At 53.1% G+C, this 17923-nt stretch overlaps 7 protein-coding genes across 7 annotated transcripts; 1 reads left to right on the top strand and 6 right to left on the bottom strand.

Annotated features, from left to right (window-relative positions):
- Nucleotides 1-428: 428 nt before the first annotated feature.
- On the bottom strand, nt 429-3177 carry PHACADRAFT_261356 (uncharacterized protein). The gene is made up of 3 exons (XM_007399024.1): nt 2962-3177; nt 1539-2914; nt 429-1486 (listed from the first exon to the last, which is right to left on the bottom strand). Exons 1-3 carry the CDS (start codon nt 3018-3020, stop codon nt 678-680), a joined length of 2244 nt encoding a protein of 747 aa, XP_007399086.1. The 5' UTR covers nt 3021-3177; the 3' UTR covers nt 429-677.
- A 460-nt stretch (nt 3178-3637) lies between these two features.
- On the bottom strand, nt 3638-4462 carry PHACADRAFT_176763 (uncharacterized protein). Its single transcript, XM_007399023.1, has 4 exons — nt 4279-4462; nt 4150-4222; nt 3896-4078; nt 3638-3837 (listed from the first exon to the last, which is right to left on the bottom strand). Exons 1-4 carry the CDS (start codon nt 4428-4430, stop codon nt 3775-3777), a joined length of 471 nt encoding a protein of 156 aa, XP_007399085.1. The 5' UTR covers nt 4431-4462; the 3' UTR covers nt 3638-3774.
- Nucleotides 4463-4590: 128 nt separating this feature from the next.
- PHACADRAFT_100439 (uncharacterized protein) lies at nt 4591-6063 on the bottom strand (the record flags this gene model as incomplete). Its single annotated transcript, XM_007399022.1, has 7 exons — nt 4591-4866; nt 4918-5160; nt 5213-5343; nt 5394-5532; nt 5584-5703; nt 5765-5914; nt 5968-6063. 7 exons carry the CDS (start codon nt 6061-6063, stop codon nt 4591-4593), a joined length of 1155 nt encoding a protein of 384 aa, XP_007399084.1.
- A 2669-nt stretch (nt 6064-8732) lies between these two features.
- On the bottom strand, nt 8733-9724 carry PHACADRAFT_31212 (uncharacterized protein; the record flags this gene model as incomplete). The annotated part of the gene is made up of 2 exons (XM_007398487.1): nt 8733-9662; nt 9722-9724. 2 exons carry the CDS (start codon nt 9722-9724, stop codon nt 8733-8735), a joined length of 933 nt encoding a protein of 310 aa, XP_007398549.1.
- A 1768-nt stretch (nt 9725-11492) lies between these two features.
- PHACADRAFT_149640 (uncharacterized protein) lies at nt 11493-12328 on the bottom strand (the record flags this gene model as incomplete). The annotated part of the gene is made up of 3 exons (XM_007399021.1): nt 11493-11600; nt 11652-11966; nt 12019-12328. Coding segments are annotated over 3 exons (732 nt in total), but the record flags the coding sequence as incomplete, so codon positions are not given.
- A 331-nt stretch (nt 12329-12659) lies between these two features.
- PHACADRAFT_31210 (uncharacterized protein) lies at nt 12660-13601 on the bottom strand (the record flags this gene model as incomplete). The annotated part of the gene is made up of 3 exons (XM_007398486.1): nt 12660-13179; nt 13268-13545; nt 13599-13601. The coding sequence occupies 3 exons, from the start codon at nt 13599-13601 to the stop codon at nt 12660-12662; spliced, it is 801 nt and encodes a 266-aa protein (XP_007398548.1).
- A 224-nt stretch (nt 13602-13825) lies between these two features.
- Nucleotides 13826-16691, top strand: PHACADRAFT_261351 (uncharacterized protein). Its single transcript, XM_007399020.1, has 9 exons — nt 13826-14028; nt 14085-14473; nt 14523-14792; nt 14857-15149; nt 15200-15365; nt 15418-15609; nt 15668-15844; nt 15896-16074; nt 16124-16691. Exons 1-9 carry the CDS (start codon nt 13899-13901, stop codon nt 16527-16529), a joined length of 2202 nt encoding a protein of 733 aa, XP_007399082.1. The 5' UTR covers nt 13826-13898; the 3' UTR covers nt 16530-16691.
- The last annotated feature ends 1232 nt before the right edge of the window (nt 16692-17923 follow it).

The following is a 17923-nucleotide window of genomic DNA, read 5'->3' as shown; positions in this document are numbered from 1 at the left end:
TGCGTATGTACGCTGTTATGCAGCTCGCGCTTCTTCTATGGAGAAACGCGCATGAGTCGGGGCAGGCCACGAGTGTGGAGCGACGGCGGGAATCGTGTTCACAGAAATTGGAACTTATTTGCCTTCATTGATGAGCTGGGCTCGTGTAAAGATCCAACGATAGTTCCACATATTCAAGGCAAGAGAGTCGCGTCTTGCCGTCAGTAGTAGGTTGCTCGATCCCTGTGATATATGTAAGGTGAGTCTGCGGCGTGCGGGATACATAACGTTGAGTACTGATGGGCACTACTAACTTGAACATTTCAGCATCTGCTGCTCTGCTGCATCGCTGACGACAGTTGTATCCATGACGTGGACAATGCGTGGCGGGCTCGCTCAAATATCATTTACGTTTTGATCCCAGCTCGAAGCGCCTGCAAATATTATTTCTGTCCGCCGCGTCTCATCGCGAGAGACGAACAGATCGCCAAAAATCACCAACAACCCACCCACGAAGGCTAACTACTGTCACATATGGATTCGATCTATCGGGGTAGGAGAGACATTAAGAGCGTACAGCCAGGATCGAAAGGGGCATAAAACGCGAAGTACTCATAAGAGCATGAGCCCACAAGCACGCGAAGTCTACATCATACGCTGTCCAATAACACATCATTATCGCGAATGCCGTGTCCTGCTCAGACGTCCTCTCCACGGCTACGCGCTTCCGCCAGACTAAGCTCTAGTACAAACCGCAGTTCCTCGTCCTCCTCCTTGGGCACCATCACGGCCGCAACCTTCTCCGAGAGAAGCGACACATTCGGTGCGTGGGGCACGCTAAGTAAACTCGCGACAGAGCTGCCACCATGCGGGGACAAGGGACCTTCCGGGTGCGTCGCGCGCAACGGGGTGCTCCATGCGCTGCGGTACGACCCAGAACTGCCCGAGATGGAGCGCCGCGTCGGCGTGGAACTAATCGAGGGGAACTGTCGCGGATCGTCGGGTGACGGCCGCTGGCTGCTCGTGCGCGAAATGCTGCGCGAGGACGACATAGAGCCGGACAGCGAGCCGGACGTCGAGCGTGAGAGGGGGCTGCATGCAAAGCCCGCCTCCATCGGCTCCGGACGCTGACGAGGCGAGATCTGGATCTTTGCCATCGAAGAAGAGGACATGAGTTGCGCACAATCGGCGAAGCCGTAACGGTTTATGCTGCTGGCGGAGGGGGCGTCTAGGAAGCTGGATGGCGACGTGATAGGCGTCTGGACGTCCTCGTCGAATTCGCCACCGAAGACCTCAAACTCGTCCTGCATCTGCTCCAAACGGCGTCGCTCCTCCTCGTCACGGCTGAGCATCAAGACGTATTCCACTGCTTCGACTTCTGTCAAGCCCAGGTGGCCAAGGGTGGCGTTCTGCTCGCGCGCGCGACCATAAACCCTCTGAGTATGTTCGTGTTCGTGATCCAGTTCGCGCCGAGACTCCTTTATCTCCCTCGAGATCTCGACTTGTTCTGCAAGAGTGCGCTTAGCCAATGCCTTTAAGATTGGTAGGACAATACCTACGGTGCCATTTCGCGATAGCGTTCGACGCCCGGCTAGTGCCTTTACCCTTCGAAGCCTTCTGAACCTTTCCTTGCGGTTCCCCGCGCCAGGCGACGACACGATCACCGATGCTTGCAGCGAAGAAATCATGCTCGACAACAATGCCCTTTACTTGTTCTTCAACATTGTTGCGTACGGTGAAGCCGCGCATGGGAAGTAAGGTGAGCGAGTCAAAGGCCCGCAGGGTTCCAACAGAAGAACCTGTGACGATAACAGTTGACGTCCACACGAGGGAGGTGACTGCCCCACCATCGTGAGCCTGGAGTTTGCGGCCTGCAGGAATAGAGTGCTGGGCAGACGAAGACGAGGTCGGTATTCCGCCCCAGGGGAAGATGCTGACTGAACCAAGCTGGTCCCCAACAAGGACGAAACTATATTCTCCCGACTTGGAGGCAAATACAGGATACACGACGGTTATCGCGCCGGTAGTGTCATCTCCGTACGACGTCTGTAGCACTATTGCCGTAGGAAGACTGACGGCGCTGCGGATTAAGCGAGATTGACCCTTGTACGAAGCGAGGAGCGAGACTTGACTGGGCGTTTCGCAGAACATGTGGAAAGATGTGATCACCGCATTCGCAGTTGAGGCATCCGTGTAGGGACCCGGCGCATTGCTGTTCTTTGGTGCAGGTATGCGAACCTCTTTGACACAGATACTGTCGATCGACTTGACGGACTCGTCGGAAAACGCTGAAAAACCCGTCCACAGCACGGATTCTCCACTCTTCAACGCCGCGGCGACTGCTTCAGCGTTAATGTCGATGGCAACTTTGACGACGGGGTCCTTCAGCACCTGACCGGGCTTCAGCTTCGACGTCCAGAGGCACGAGACGCGTTTGGCGTCCCAAATCTTGATGCGACCGTCTGCACCTCCCGTGACAAAGAATCTGGGGGCATTACCCACTTCTGTGCCCCAAGCTGCATCTTCTACCGCCCCTTCATGCGCGTCGCCGACAGGGCACCGGAGCCAACGCGCGGCAATAGCACGAGCAGCGTCCATGGCCTTCGGAGCGGTAGTCACGGCGACCGCGCCGGTGCGGAAGCCCCATAGAACTCGGGCGGTTCCTCCGTCAGCAGACATAACGCAGCGCGAGACGTCCGGAGAGAATTCGGCGTTCGGATTACCGTGTCCTATACCGTTCAGTGTTCCGGAAGCGTCTAAGAACCCGCGTAAGGTCTTGCCCTTCAGGGGGAGCGACCGGGCGACAACCCCATACCGCAGCGATGCGGTCAGTAGGGCGGGATCAGGCGATGTAGAGGGCATGAGGTGCATCTCAGCAACAGCTGAGTGGACGGGGGTGTGGCTGATCGTGGAAGGACGGATGTTCTCCCATCGTCTGCGAAAGTGTTAGGATTTACATACGCAGATACGAACTCGGCATACCTCTTGAGATTCCATCTGCGCACAAACTCTCGCTTCCAGGTGACCTCCTCTCTCCGCATCATCAAGGCCTTCCTAGGGCTGCTCGTCAGGCTGGACGACTCGTATATGTCCCCCTCAGGGGATATCCCCAGGAACTGGAAGACATAGGCCCGCCGCCAAGTGTTGTCGTCCTCTACGTGTTCATGCAGTCTCTTGTTCGTGCCGCCGAGTGCAAAGAGAGAGCTGGGATCAAGGAAAGACGTGATATGGGTGAGAGATTCGGCAGGTAGTTCAAGGAGCCTGAATCCACAAGAGTAGCCAAGATCGGAGCGTTTCGCATATCCATATTGGCTGTTGTACTTGTTGAGTGGGGTCTGTTTATGCTTGTGCGTGTCTTTGTAGTGTTGTGCTCTGGATGGGCTATTGGGCATATAACAGGCTGAGGGCGACAGGTGCTGGTGCTTTCGCAGACAGTCGGCGGTGTCTGCGACGATAGTGGTTGCGAATGAAGTCACAGATTGGAGTAAGCGCCAGGGGGCGCCGTTGCTTTAAGCTGACCCAAGCAGCCTCAACTTGGCCAGAGCGATGAGTCAGTACGCTCACGGGGCGAACGTTCACTGGAAAGGAGATGGTTATCTCCGTATCATCGTCGATGTCCGGCTTGTTCCAACACCGGAAGTTCCCTTGTCCCACCCCGGTGCAGCACGGGCGTAAGTCATTGTGATTCCGCGGGCCCTGAAGGTGAACTTTAAATGTGCGATGACTAGACTGGGATATGCGTCTGCAAGGTAGAATATTCCAGTAATTGTACAAGATTAAGCGTCCTTTATTTTTTTACACAAGTCTTCTATCCGTCATCGCCCTGACGATGCAACCAGTACCCGCAACCTCTGTCAGCTAGAGACAGGAGCCAAGTCACAACCAAACGACAAGGGATCAGACATCGCACACGTACCTTTTCGTGCCAGCCCAGGAGTACGCTTCCGCTGACGTCCCCCCATCCTGGCAAGCCCATGCCCTTGTACAGGTACTTCATAAGAGTGTCTTGCGCATCTTGCGACAGCGACCGGACAACACCAGGAATTTCGGTTGCCTTTGTGCTGTTGAGGATAGTTACAAGCGTTTGAAGATTCAAATTCTGTTGAACGGTGATGCATATCAGCGTATGCGGTCATGACATGCGTGATTTCCGACGAGGCCATTGCACACCTTTGCCTCCTCCACGTTAGGCCCGTAAGGCGTATCAGTCAAGACAAGAGTCAGAGCACCAACAATGTCTCCCCTAGCGGCATTTTGCGTTAGACAGTCGTGATTGTATGATGCAGAGCAAGTGCATACTTCGACAATGAACTGCGTACAGCAGTCGCTTTCTGCTTCGCGTCATCTAGGACTTGCGCAGGGTCTCTTGGGTCTGCTTCGTAGAGCTCGCTGTCTAGAAGAACATCCTCATCATACTGGTCCACGTCGATCTTCCTGAAGTTCACGTCCATGGTCAATGTGCGGAAAGCAGCAGTAATACTGTAACGGGCAAGGCAGCAGCGCAGCCGGAAATGGATACGTTCTTCCCACGCTTCCGACTTTATGACAGAAATCCTCAGAAGAACGAATAATAATATCGATGTAGAGTAAAGACATGTAGAATATAACTTCTTATCCCAAAGCAGGGTTCGCTTTCGCAGCGAGCCGCAAGCCCTCCTGGACTGCTACGGCCTCCTCGACCCACGGCAAGCGGAAATATTCACTACGGCGCAAGTCATCTTGCCGGACTGTTGCACCTTCACTCGGACCACTGCCGAGGATGGTCTCCAGATCCCGAGATTGCGACTCCAGCCACGTTTGGATGAATTCTTGTGGCTTGTCCGCGAAGGACTTGAGGAAAGAGCGCTTCAGATGAGAGTTTTGGAGGGACTGCATGTGCGTGGCGATCTACGGATCCGGATTAGCTGTGGGAAGTGACAGAGGGACCAGAGAGCGTACCTCATCGTCGATCCTGGTCAATTCCTTTGCGCTCTCCGAGGCCATGTTCACGGAGACATGACTGATGCGGCTCTTCATCGCCGTATCGTCCATCTTGACCTCAATGTCATATGCTATAGGCTTCTCCGGTGGGGGTATCGTCGGGTCGATTGTGTGATGCAGAACTATTGGGTCGGCCTTACCGAGGAATCGGTTAACGCGCTCAGGTATTTGCTGAAATTGGATGGCATCTGCGCCGAATATCTACGGAAAGCAGTGAGGTTGAAAGAAGAGAGCCGCAGGATGAAAGACATACACCTCGTAACTGGGCGTCGGCACGTATGAGCCGTCTGTCGACCTTGTCTTGGAGGTCTTGCAGCTTGATGTAGTTCCACAGTGCTTGAACGATACCCACCCGAGTGTCCTCCTTGATACCCAAGATATTTCCTACATTGACAGTTAGTCGCAGACTAAAAAGGTAGCAAGCTTGAACTAACCTAAGTCTGGATGAACCCTGAACACCTCAGGTTGTTGTTCAAGGTGTATGATCACCCGGATCTTCAAAGGCACGTCCCCTCGCCTTCGTACAGCAAATCCGTCGAGTGGTGGGATATTTTGTGCTGAATTCCGCACCCACTGCAGAAGAAGTTGAAAATTAAGCCACGCGCCACATCAATAGCAACGTACCTCAACAACATTGCTGTCAGGGTATTGTGCAGGATCTCTCTCCAGCTCGACAACCACGTGCTTGACGAATGTAGAGAACTTACGTGGCGGCACGCGGTCTTTTGATCGTTGGTTTGGCAGCTATCAGTAAGGAGGTCGGTACGTTAACTGTTACCAGCGAGCGAGGAATAGAGGGACATACCTCCAACAGCCGACCTTCAATCTTCAGCTGCCATGCAGGGACACCTTCGCCAGTCTCAACGTTCACCTGCACTGACTGGCCGCCCTCAGTCTGCTGCCATGGCTGACCGGACACAGTATAGCTCAGGAACACCCGCAGCGTCCGTGTGGTCTGCGGGTTCGCTTCAGAAACACCTTGAGGTTCGTGGCCGGCCCAACACGTACCGTCATCGGTCTGCTCAGCGTATCCTGCACCTCTGTCCTTTTGCGAGTGATAGTCCAATCTAGCTTTCGCTCCATGTTCACAAGGTCCCGGTACATCTGCGAGTCGACAGTGTACTCTGGCGAATGGAGCAGCGCATTCGGAATATTCTTGTCTACGAGCTTGCGCCGCTTCGCGGGTGACTTTTGCGTCTCCATATTGCGCGAGTATAACAGTAGGTCCGTATGTAAGCGAGTCTTTACGGAATTCTAGGTTGGCGAAATCTAACTATGAGAGATATGTGGAACAAGCGAGCAAGGAGCCAAGGACGCCCAGTCGCAAACACGCACGTGATACTTTCCTTACTGAGAAGGTAACAGCTTCACGGCGTGCGGAGTGACTCAACTGCCCAGCGAACCCCTCCCTAGAATCTCGCCATGACCGCTCTGCAATGTTTTGTCCAGTCTCTTATCAAAATTCGCACCCTTCGCTAAAAGCGAGGCAAGACGCCTGTGACCTTCACGGAGCGCAGCGATTGGACCTGGCCGGCGAGTCTACCTTTCCGGCTGGCTCTCTGAATAATATGTAGCGGTGATCCCTTTCAACTCGTGTTCGATTGATATCTGGGAATGATGTTGCTCAGCACTGAGAGAATATTGTAGGAGATCGATGCTGTGAGCTCACCTTCTCAGAATCTGCGAGCTGCCGCCAGCTGTCTGCAAATTCATATGCAGTACCAGGTATTCTTCTTTTCTCCCATCTTCCTCCTCTCTCCATTGATTTCGGTCGGCCATCCATATGAAAATCCTTCCTCATGTGATATCTGGCTTCAAGAACATTTGAGTTGCTTGACACAGATTGTCGGCGGGTGCTGCGTGCCCGGGGTTGTGGCGACCTTTTGAAAGCTAAACTCTGCAAATATTCTCTTGCCTGGGCAGGACTTCCACACAACTGCAGCTCAAACATTTGAAGATGTTGCGCAATTATGGTGCCATGATTAACTTGCCAGTAGCCGGGGACTGCCAGGATTTGCATCTTGCTTATATCCTGCCAGTGGAAATGTAGAGGTAAATGGAGCTGGAGATAATGCTGGAGCTCCGAATTGCCAATGTTGGAGTGTACAAAGGCAGGCATGCCATCCTTGAGCACAGCGTGGAAAAAATGCTCGAATATCGACTTGGTTCCAATCACGGCAACTATCATGGGTGGTGATTGTTTGATTGAAAGTAGGCAGCTCTCAAAAGTCTTCCAGTGCAGGTAACTGCCAATATGAAGCTGACTGCTCTTTGCCCAATTGATAGTGATACCCCAGGATTTAATGCATGCAGAGTGTATGGATCTCGATATAGGAATTGGGTGGTGGAATTGGACTCCAAAGGAGACACATAGGCTATTCTCTGGTGTGCGAGGTCGGTTCTGAGGGTAGGCAGGAGCATGCATCCAGTAGAAGTGTTCTGTTTCTTCCAATCAGACATAGTTATCTTCAGTGGGTCAGAATACGTCACTTACCATCCTCACTGATGACTATGACAGCTCTGCGGAACAATGAAGGCAGCAAGTGGCTAAATGCTCCACGGAGAGTAGCCAGGATGTCAACGTCCTCGATTTGTAGGCGTTTGCCGACATTCAAAATGGAAAGACCCAGCTTCAGCTGAGTATCGAGAGCTTCACAACCACATTCTTCCAATTCTATTGAGTGTAGCTTTCTTCCAGTTCTTGGGCGACGGCGATGCTGCCAGTCATTATCCATGATTGAGTCCAGGAATTGAAGCCTGCGAAGAGCTAAGAAGCGCAGGGTTGGGAAGCTGTCGATGACGCGAACAAGACGTAGCTCGTTGTCCAGCCGAAAGCCGTCAACAACTAAACGCTGGACGTGCAGGGTGGAAGGTGGAAGTGTGTAGGGTAGGTTTTGTCGGAGAAGTTTGGACAGTTGGTCATTGGCCGCGTCCGGCATCGTTTTTGACCATTCTCCTGGGCATTGGGTACTGCAAAGGCTGAGATCGACGCCTGAGAAGTTTGGCATTTGTTCAATGTATGAATGCAAGCGATATATCCACGAAGCATCTTGTGTTCCTAAGTTTATGCTTATGCGAAGGTGGGATATACATTCGGAGATTGGAGGATACAAAACACTAGGTAAATCGAGGAACTTGCACAGTTGAGCCGCGTCCTGACTGTCGTAAAGCTGCAAACAGTTGAACAGTGCTGGCCGAATCGACTGAGCCCAGAAGCGACAGACCAGGCTGCAAGCTGTTAAGCCCCGCTTGGGATCAGTCCCTGGTAGGCTCCCTGTCGATACGACTTCCTCAAGAATCAGGCAGACGATCTCGGGAGCTAGACCTCCCGGCGCCGCTAAAATCGGTGGCAGCATGTTTAGCAGCTCATACATGATCGCCGGGTTGAGCGACGCATGAAGCGTCCGCCTGTCAACGGGCAGGGGGGAGGGGAGGGGAGAGGAGAGGAGAGGAGGGGAGGGGAGAGGAGAGGAGGGGAGGGGAGGGGAGGGGAGAGGAGGGGAGAGGAGAGGAGAGGAGAGGAGAGGAGAGGAGAGGAGAGGAGAGGAGAGGAGAGGAGAGGAGAGGAGAGGAGGGAAGTTAGTCACCTCACGAAGATTTCCGGACGTTTGCCGTACGCAGCAATAGCAATTCAACGATATATATGGCCTGCGAATGCGTTACCTCGTATGAAGCCTCGAGTCATACATCTTGATGCACAGGTATAATGATGTCGGGTTTGAATTCACAAAGCGTTCGAGTCATTACCCAAGCTTCTACGATACACGCTGCAATCACGCGGACCCAGGCTCGTCCTGTACTAGAGGACTCCATCTTCCTGCCTCCACATCCGCCAGAATCTTCTTAATCACCTCCTCATCTGTCTGCGTCGCGAAGTAATCCGTGTCTTCTGCATACTGTTTCTCGTCCTTCGTGGAGATACGCCCGAGTGAGTTGTTACGGTACGGATAGCGACTAAACTTCCGGATAATGGGGACATGGACGACGACGAGACGCATTAGCCAGAAGAAGAAATCGTCGATCTCGCTGCCGTTGCGGATAGGTGGCTCGGTGACGACTTTAGGGAAGCCGTAAATATCCGTGAGGTCCTCCGCCATCTTCTCTCGTCCGGGATCCTTCTTTCCGACGTGCTTCTCGACATCGGAGCGGACAGCTTCCATCAAGATAAGCTGCTTCTCATGATTCTCGAGGTTCTCCGAGTGGACGAGCGGTATGTAGAACCAGAAACGAGCGACCATGGCGTAGTCGTAGCTCCATCCTTGCATCATGAGCCTCTCCATGGTGTCCGGCCGCAGGTGTGGCGGGAGAGCCAGGAGCTGCAGTGCGAGTTTCGACGCAAAAGCATCAAAGTGGCCGTATATATAACGCTCGTTCACCCCAGATAGAGTAGAGCGCGGGGCTTGGTCGAGTAGAAACAGGAGGCCAGCTGCTTTCGACGGGAAGTCGTTCGCCTCAGGTGGGGGAAGGAACTGCATCAAATCAGGCATGTTCTCCACGCCGAGCGTAGAAAGTGGCTTGAGGGCTTGGTGGAACGTAAGCCTGTAGTAATCCGCGCGGGTATCCGGCTCGCCGCCGAAGAACAACTTTGCGACGGTGGTGAAATTGAGCGGTTGGTCCTCAGGCCATGGCAGCTGCGTACGGCGGAGCGACTCAAATAGCTCTAGAGTGAGGATTTTTGAAAGGTCAATGCTCTCTGCACTTGCCTACTAGTCAGAAAAGCGCATCAGTGCTGCGTGAACGGTACTGAGCGCAACTCTCCTACCATGATCGATACTGGGGTATTCTACGGCTCAAACGGCTGCGAGCGCCATGTTTATATACCATGCATCTGCGGCCGCGGACACCAAGGCTCGCGTGAGAAGGTGTCTTCAATATCTGATCTTTGAGCATACGTGCGCAAAAAGACTGATCCGCAAATGCACACGGCACCAGCTTTGCAAAATTGCCCACTGGAGTGTCTTAGATAAGAACAGCGTTTCATAAATCCGAGATTCACTTACATCATCAGGAACAAATAACCATTCTACCCGATGCTACCCGAGCTTGGTAGTGCTCCGAGGCATCGGGTAGCATCGGTAGAATGGTCAGTGTTTCCTGATGATCAGCCTTGAGTCTGAAGGCGCTCCAAGGAATTTATTCTGCATTCATTGTACTCATCATGTTTTCGCAGGGTTTTTCTTCGTTTATTCCCGTTTTCACGCGTGATCACGCGTTATCACGCAGCACAGCCTCAATAAACACCTGCCCTACTTTGGTTTATATGAGCATTTTCGTCCTCCTTAGAACGCGTGATAACGCATGATAACGTGTAATAACGTGTAATAGCATGTTATTAGACCTCTGGACTTCGAGTCAGATAGTGTTCAACTTGTATACTCATTTGCTCTTGTCCGTGCAGCCGAGCCCGGCCCTCTTGCCTGCTGCGCGCAGCTCTCTGCACTGCCGCCGCGGGCCGTATGTTTATTCTGCTGTGGGAACCTTACCCAATGAGCGATGCCCATCGTGCGGAAGGGCATTCAAAGGAGCACGGTGTGTGTCTCCATGTCTGCTCTCTGAATGGCTGTGGAACAGTGGACAGAAGCTGGCAGCTCACAGGAAAGAAAACAGCCGGAGGACCTGTATAGTGTCTGTCACCATTGTATAAGTCTACGACTCTGCGAGCAGCCCTGTACAGGCCACTGCGGGCCGCTTACTGACATCTAAAGCCAGTGCTGGCCGGCCAGTGTCCAAAGTTATTTGTCATAACAAGCCTCTATTTATGAACAAGGCTTCTAGGGCCATCTAGTGTGACCAGCTTTTAGCGATGCGTGGCGGGCGCAGTGGCCACCAGGATGACTTGCCTGCCGAGCACCGGCCACTGCCCCGCAGCATCCCAATTAAGCAAACTACATGCCTTATGCTGGCTCCTAGAGCCCGCATAGTGTGCCGCTGCTAGGCCTGACCTGCGATCAGCCAATGAAGTACACCGATGCCGCGTTTCCGTGCATTATTGCTCGTTATCACGCGTTATTAATGGGCGCCTATCCATATTCCACCTCGCGAAACCCAAAGGCCCAAACCGTTGCAGCTGGTTGCGAAATCAGAATAAATTCTGACATTTACCTTCATACTTGAGCTTGAAGTTCGTGACTTGTGGGAAATAAACTGTCAGTATGGTGCAAGCACGAAGGCTCTGCGGTTCTCGTTCGACCTTGTTGTGATTACACGCCTTAGCGACGCCTCTAGCTGTATGCGGGCTTTATTTCATATATTTTAGGGCCATCTTACAGATATAAATATACTAGCGTTCGAGTCTAGCCAAAGGAAAGGCCCAAGGGCACGCGCAACGTGAAGAATGTAAATTGGAAGAGGATGACAAACGTCGGAGGAATCCACAACCTACTTCTCTGCGAGACCCGCCTGCTGCGCATTGAGCAACGTGCCAAGTCCGACAGCGAGGGAACCCAATGTTTGTGCGGTACCACTAGCGAGGAACGCGCCAGCAGCCCCAGCGGACACGACCGGCAAGGAAGGGATAGTACCCATAGTGATGAGAATAGCGGACCCCGCACTCATGAGAACTGGGTATTCAGCGCTGAGCACCTTCAACGTCTCTAGGAGTATGACAAGCCATTCCGGCGGGACGTGCAAGCCTTCGCAGTCTTCGCCGTTTCGTTTAGGCGCTGCATATGGTTCCATGCGAGAAGACTCACCGTCTTTAGAGGCCATCATAACAAACGTGGGCTTAGCCGTCTCTTTGGGTAGCTCCATGTTCTTGACGGTCGCCGCCTTAGGAGTGCCTACGCTGGAGCCGCTTCCGAAAGTGAACAGACTGGCAGAACGCCGGGGGTCGGGCCGCTCGGAATTTTTCTTCTGTGCGTCCCGTGCTGTGAGCGACCTCTTCAGGAGCGACTGCTTGGTCAGCGGTGGGGATGGGGGCGGAGCTGGCGCTGGTGCAATTGCCTGCAGCTGCTGCTTGATCTGCCAAGTGACCCGCTTATACCACGGGTCATTGATCAGAGTCTCCCCTGTTAATCTGGTGAGCACGTGGAGGGCGACCAGAAGATGACGAATGCTTACAAGGCACGAGAAGCATAACTTTCTTATAGCGTTTCCAGTCCCATTTGAACTTGGCTCCGAACATATTCGTGGTGGCCGCGCCGACGAAGAGCCAAGCCTTGGTTGCCCTATCGCCCATGTAATGGCGTGCAACATCGTGCCAATGTTCCTTAGGTACTTTGCGAGCCTTCAGCTCTACCTCCATCTTGGCAATCCAATTAGTGACCGGTCCGTCTCGGTCGGGAATGCCATGCCACTTGGGAGCGTCGGTCCACGACGCATACAGAGCATCGAAGTTGTATGGTTGTTTCGGCTTCAGAAATTTCGACATGAGAGACGGGTGTATTCGTGACAGTGACGGTGACGATGGCGGTGTGGGTGAGAGGGATGGTGATGTGAAGGATGGTGAGAAATCACTTTATGTACGTAGCGCAGCGGCCTGGCCTTGAGTTTTCTTCCTTATGCGTTCGCTAAACGATACCTCGTGGCCGATTATCACAGGCGATCAGGAAGGTTAGCGGCCATCAAGTGAGACACTGAAGGCTTAGACACCCGCACGCTTTTGTATCCAATTCTTACCAGTAGCAACATCAACGGCATCAGGAATATGACTGGGCCTATTACTCATTAGTGTCATTCAAGAGGCTGCGCGTATACCTCGTTCATTCTGGTTCATTCATCGCTACGTCTTTGTCTACATTTTCTCCAGTACCGGCGGACGATCTGATGCCTAAATCCATAGCATCCACCAATCTTCGTGTGCGTGCACGTACGGTCCGCTTCATCTCTTTGTGAATGACTTGCCCCGCCTCGCATGCCAGCTTGAAGATATCCGCGAACCGGTCGGCATGCAGCCGAGTTTCCATTGTGACTAGAGTGATTTTTCCTGTCTTCGGCATGATGGCGACGGTGAGGTGCGGGATGTCGTTCTCCTCCAGCGTCGTGAGATCGAGCATGGGTGACGTCGAGTGTACGCCGCCAGTCACAGCGCAAACTAGATCGAGCAGAGGGATGCCCGCGCTTACGAGAGCAAGTGTAGTGGCATTTATGCCTGCCTGCAATAAGCCCCCATCCTGCTGCAGCACGTGCACGTAGATATCAATCTGCGACCGGGGGTAGAGGTTGGTTTGGACTACTGGCTCGAACGTCGACTTAATGGCGGACGCGAATTCTAGGATTCGCCTAGGGGTGTGAAGTCAGCTACTCAGTCACGGCCGGTCTTCGTAGCAAGTCTCATATAGCAAGCTCCAAGGTCAAGGTTAGCACTCACTTATCCCCGCGATTCCTCTTCCTTCGCTCTCCCGTGCTGAATGGTGCGATGTTGACCTCCACGTTGAGTACGGCGCGATCATGAAATGTCTGCGAGCGCATCTTCGCTTCTCTTGGTCCAAAGACTGACACGAGGACCTGAGTCAAGCCGTGGGTGATCATAGCTGAGCCGTCCGCGGTTCCTCGCTGAGAAAGGTCCATGGTGATATCGCGAAGCTCGAACTGTCGCCTTCCGTCCGAACGATAGCCGTCATCGTTTAAAATCTCTACTCGAGATCCCTTTCAAAGGAGAATAAACAAGTGGAGAACCCGAAGTAGACGTGCAGACATACCATGGGTGACTACGGACGGGTGAGCTGTTTTGTGGCGGCGTGCCAGAAATAAGAAAAGCCTAAGTTCCGGCTCGAAAGCTTATCTCAGGTTTCTTACTTGAGTAAGCTGAGATAACAAGCCGTTATGGGGGTCGGTAAGCCCAGCTTACTTAACCTTTACTTATCACCACGGCGCGCGGTTACTTCCTGCTGCCCATCGCTCTCGTCCGTTTCATCTGCCACATCTAGCTACGCTTCCTCCCTACCCGTTATCTCTTTCGTCTCCTGGTCTGGTGTGCCACAAAACGATCTGTGGTTCTGATGGCCAGCTTCCGCGCTCCTCCACGTAAAGGCGAGAATTTCGAGCTTGCTGCCGACCTTAATAGTGAATACAAGGATAAACGCAAGGATGCAATCAAGCGGGTCATTGCGAACATGACCGTTCAGAAGGGTGCGTATGTCTGTATGCGTACTTAAGCTGGATGCACAAACTGAAGCTCGGATAAGATGTCAGCGGTCTATTTCCTGACGTCCTCAAGAACATGCAGACAGACGACCTCGAGCAGAAGAAGCTCGTGTATCTCTACTTAATGAACTACGCTAAGACCCAGCCGGAGCTTGTCATACTTGCTGTGAACACCTTCGTCAAGGATACTGATGATCCCAACCCACTCGTACGCGCTTTGGCGATCCGGACTATGGGCTGCCTGCGGGCGGAGAAGATTATCGACTACCTATGCGACCCCCTGCAGAAATGCCTACGAGACGAGAATCCTTACGTGCGCAAAACCGCAGCTCTCTGCGTCGCCAAGCTCTATGACCTGAAACCGGAGCTGGTCATTGAGAACGGCTTCTTGGAGACGCTGAGGGAGATGATTGCGGACAGTAATCCCATGGTGCGCGAGATATTCTTTGGCTGCTAGCTGAAAGAGCTCATTGGATTAGGTTGTTGCGAACACCGTCGCTGCGCTCACAGATATTCATAACTGTGCAGTCGCCGCCGGCTCGAACGAAGACATCTTCGTGATTACGAGTCATGTTCTCAGTAAGCTGCTCATTGCTTTGAACGAATGCTCGGAGTGGGGACGGGTCGCAATATTGAGCGCTCTGGCACGCTATGAAACCGAAAGTGACCAGGAGAGCGAGCATATATGCGAGCGAGTGGTTCCTCAATTCCAGCATGCGAATGCGGGCGTGGTGCTTGCTGCGGTGAAGGTACTTAATTGGTTATTTTTCAGCATACTCTTATTCCCACAGGCCTGAATGTCTTCTTTCATAGGTGATCATGATTCACATGCGAAATGTGCAGTCGGAAAACTTGACGAAGCAGCTCGTCCGCAAGATGGCTCCGCCTCTAGTTACCCTGCTCTCAAACCCACCAGAGGTGCAATGGGTAGCGCTTCGTAACATCAACCTTCTGCTCCAGAAACGATCAGACATTCTTTCGAACGAGATGCGCGTCTTCTTCTGCAAATACAATGATCCACTGTATGTCAAGGTGGAAAAACTCGACATCATGGTTCGGCTGGCGGGTGAGAGCAACGTTGACGCCCTTCTTAGCGAGTTGAAGGAGTATGTGAAGCATCTTCGTCCAAAATATACCTGGCCTGACCTAGAATTAGGTATGCGTCCGAAGTGGACGTCGACTTCGTCCGACGAAGTATCAAAGCCATCGGCCAGACGGCCATAAAAATCGATGAGGCAGCTGAGCGGTGCGTCAATGTGCTGCTGGAGCTCATTGGCACACGTGTCAGCTATGTTGTCCAGGAAGCTGTCGTCGTGATGAAGGTACGGGAGAATTGATAGCTACTACGGCGATCATTGACGAGTTGTAATGCAGGATATCTTCCGGAAATATCCCTCTACTTACGAAGGTGTCATCCCCACGCTATGCGCTAACCTCGACGAACTGGATGAGCCGGAAGCCAAAGCTTCACTGATATGGATCATCGGCGAGTACGCGAATAAGATCGATAATGCCGACGAGTTGCTCGGCATTTTCGTGGAATCGTTCACAGAAGAGTCTTATCCTGTAAGTACGCTCAAGTAAAGATTGTGGATTATTGTAATTCATTTACTCATTCCTGTAGGTCCAGCTGCAAACCCTAACGGCGGTCGTCAAACTGTTCTTGCGAAAGCCTGACACTTCGCAAGGGCTTGTGCAGCGTATCCTGAACACCGCGACCAAGGACTGCGACTCCCCCGATGTGCGAGATCGGGCATACATTTACTGGCGATTGCTGTCAACAGACCCAGGTGCTGCGAAGGTATGTCGCGATATGTCGTGACATCGCTTGCGTGCGCTGACCTCTTCGCAGAACGTTGTTCTTGCGCATCGACCGCCAATATCGCTACCTCGCATGACAGTGTCACCTGCGCTTCTCGAGGAGCTATTAGGCGAAATATCTTCATTAGCCAGTGTGTACCACAAGCCAGAAGAAACTTTCGTTGGGCGAGGACGCATCGGCGCTGACGCGATATCAAAGGGTGCTGGGGAGTACGTACTTCTAACCGCATGCACGTGCGACGCACTAACGTCATTCCAGCCTCAACGACGAGAAACAGGTCACTCAGAAGGCGCTGCAGACGGTTGTTGCCGGCCAACAGTCCGAAAACCTACTTAACTTCGACGACCCAACAACAGAAGAACAGCCGTCAGGGATCGCCGCGACGGCTGCACTCGCGGCCACGCCCGCCGCCGCAAACCTGCTCGCTGGCACATCGAGCAACCCACTCGATGACCTCGTGTCTATATTCGGCAACGTCAGCCTAACGAGCGCTACTGCGCCGGCACCACAGCAGAATGTCATGGGCGGCATGGGCGGCCTGTCCTTTGGCGCGACCCCCCTGGCACCGTCGCCAGCGCCCCCGCAGACACCGTCGGTGCTCCAATCCACATCACCCCCGGCACAGCCGCAGCAAGCGCAGGATGACCTGCTTGGCCTTTTCTAGGTTTTATAGAGTTCGCTTTCATCCGTTTCTGCATCGCGTTGACTGCTGGAGCTGTAGTATTATTGGTATTCAGTGCGCAAGGAGATATCATAAAGATGGACCGTACGCGTGCTTTGCTGGTCAAGCGCGAACTGGCGCATTCGCCAACTCTTCTCATCGTACAGCTTGTTTTCTCTATATTTGATCTCCTTTTGCTATACGCTTCACGCATTGATCCATCTTCATTATTGCATAAATATCATGGTCTCTGGCTAAACCCGACTGACCGATGCCGAAGGTCCTGTCGTCGCCGAGATTCAACATACTTCGCACTCATTTCGCTGTAATTGCCGCATGCCCAGTGTATTTCTCGCGGTTGCTCATTGGGTCGTGCGAATGTTTCCGCAATAACTCACACCGGCATTGTTCATGCATTTGTCACAGGTATTCGCGCTTAACAGTCAGCATTCGGAAGTGGTTTGCTGACTATCCATCAGCAGGTGCCGGCGGCGAAATATCCTCACTTATCATGGATATTATGACCATAATGACATGGGCAGAGCAAGGTGCCAAGGTGACGTACTATGCGGGCCAAGCCCGTCGACACCGCCCTGGATTTAGCGAGACGCAGATTCAAAATATGCAAGCCGATCTAACGCAGGAATCCGACGTGCAACGGATGTTCGACAGGGCGAGCAGGGCGTTTAGACACGTGCAGTTCGTTATCGCGAATTATGGGTACTGGCCCCCGGATAACGTCCCGGTCGCGCGCATGACGCTCGCCCAATGGAACGCGACAAAGCTAACGTCGCGGTTCTCCGCCATTCGGAGTAATCTCACCAGTCTCGAGCGTGCGAGCACCGCTGTGAGGGGTAGGCGGCGATCGTAACGATAAGTAGCACGGCTGGAAAGTTCGACGAGGCCAGTCGTGCCGACTATGCGGGGTGCACAAGTGGTACGGGACCTTCGCTCGCACGTCATCATTCGCAAATATCTCATGCACTACGTGCGCTTTCTGCAGTGACGACGCCGATAGATTGTGAAGATCGCACCAGAGAAGACGCGAGCTGCGCTGCACCCGGTTGGCGGCTGATATGTACGTTCTGCACCGCATACATCCCTTAATACACCCTGTCGATCCTAGGATATGTTGCCGAGCCGGGAGATGTCGCGTCAGAAGTGGTCCTGCTTTCGCCGGTCTCGATCTGGTCATGTTACTCCAAGTGATTATAGTAGGGGGTTGGAGATGTTGCCTGGGTCTAGGCTTGCAATAGGAGTAGCACCCTTAATCGCGTTGTGCGATCATACGCTATACTGCTCTGAGCATGGATGCCAACCCAGCAAAGTAATTATCTGCTCTCGCACGCTCGTCCGCGAGCATGCCAGCATCGTGGGAGGGCAAATATCTGCCCTTC

Source organism: Phanerochaete carnosa (genome assembly GCF_000300595.1).
Source record: "Phanerochaete carnosa HHB-10118-sp unplaced genomic scaffold PHACAscaffold_8, whole genome shotgun sequence".
Taxonomy (NCBI): domain Eukaryota; kingdom Fungi; phylum Basidiomycota; class Agaricomycetes; order Polyporales; family Phanerochaetaceae; genus Phanerochaete; species Phanerochaete carnosa.
Note: the sequence above shows the minus strand (reverse complement) of the source record. Positions and strands in the feature narration are given on the sequence as shown.

What these genes read in the sequence shown, in the direction of transcription:
- PHACADRAFT_261356 (XM_007399024.1), bottom strand. Translation starts at nt 3,020, where the DNA reads ATGCGGAGAGAGGAGGTCACCTGGAAGCGAGAGTTTGTGCGCAGATGG. An exon ending in CGCAGATGGAATCTCAAGAG is followed by an intron (nt 2,915 to 2,961) that starts GTATGCCGAGTT and finishes ACACTTTCGCAG; the next exon opens with ACGATGGGAGAACATCCGTC. An exon ending in CGCTATCGCGAAATGGCACC is followed by an intron (nt 1,487 to 1,538) that starts GTAGGTATTGTC and finishes GCACTCTTGCAG; the next exon opens with AACAAGTCGAGATCTCGAGG.
- PHACADRAFT_176763 (XM_007399023.1), bottom strand. Translation starts at nt 4,430, where the DNA reads ATGGACGTGAACTTCAGGAAGATCGACGTGGACCAGTATGATGAGGAT. An exon ending in GTACGCAGTTCATTGTCGAA is followed by an intron (nt 4,223 to 4,278) that starts GTATGCACTTGC and finishes AAATGCCGCTAG; the next exon opens with GGGAGACATTGTTGGTGCTC. An exon ending in TCCTGGGCTGGCACGAAAAG is followed by an intron (nt 3,838 to 3,895) that starts GTACGTGTGCGA and finishes TCCTGTCTCTAG; the next exon opens with CTGACAGAGGTTGCGGGTAC.
- PHACADRAFT_261351 (XM_007399020.1), top strand. Translation starts at nt 13,899, where the DNA reads ATGGCCAGCTTCCGCGCTCCTCCACGTAAAGGCGAGAATTTCGAGCTT. An exon ending in TTGCGGACAGTAATCCCATG is followed by an intron (nt 14,474 to 14,522) that starts GTGCGCGAGATA and finishes TCATTGGATTAG; the next exon opens with GTTGTTGCGAACACCGTCGC. An exon ending in CAGACCCAGGTGCTGCGAAG is followed by an intron (nt 15,845 to 15,895) that starts GTATGTCGCGAT and finishes ACCTCTTCGCAG; the next exon opens with AACGTTGTTCTTGCGCATCG.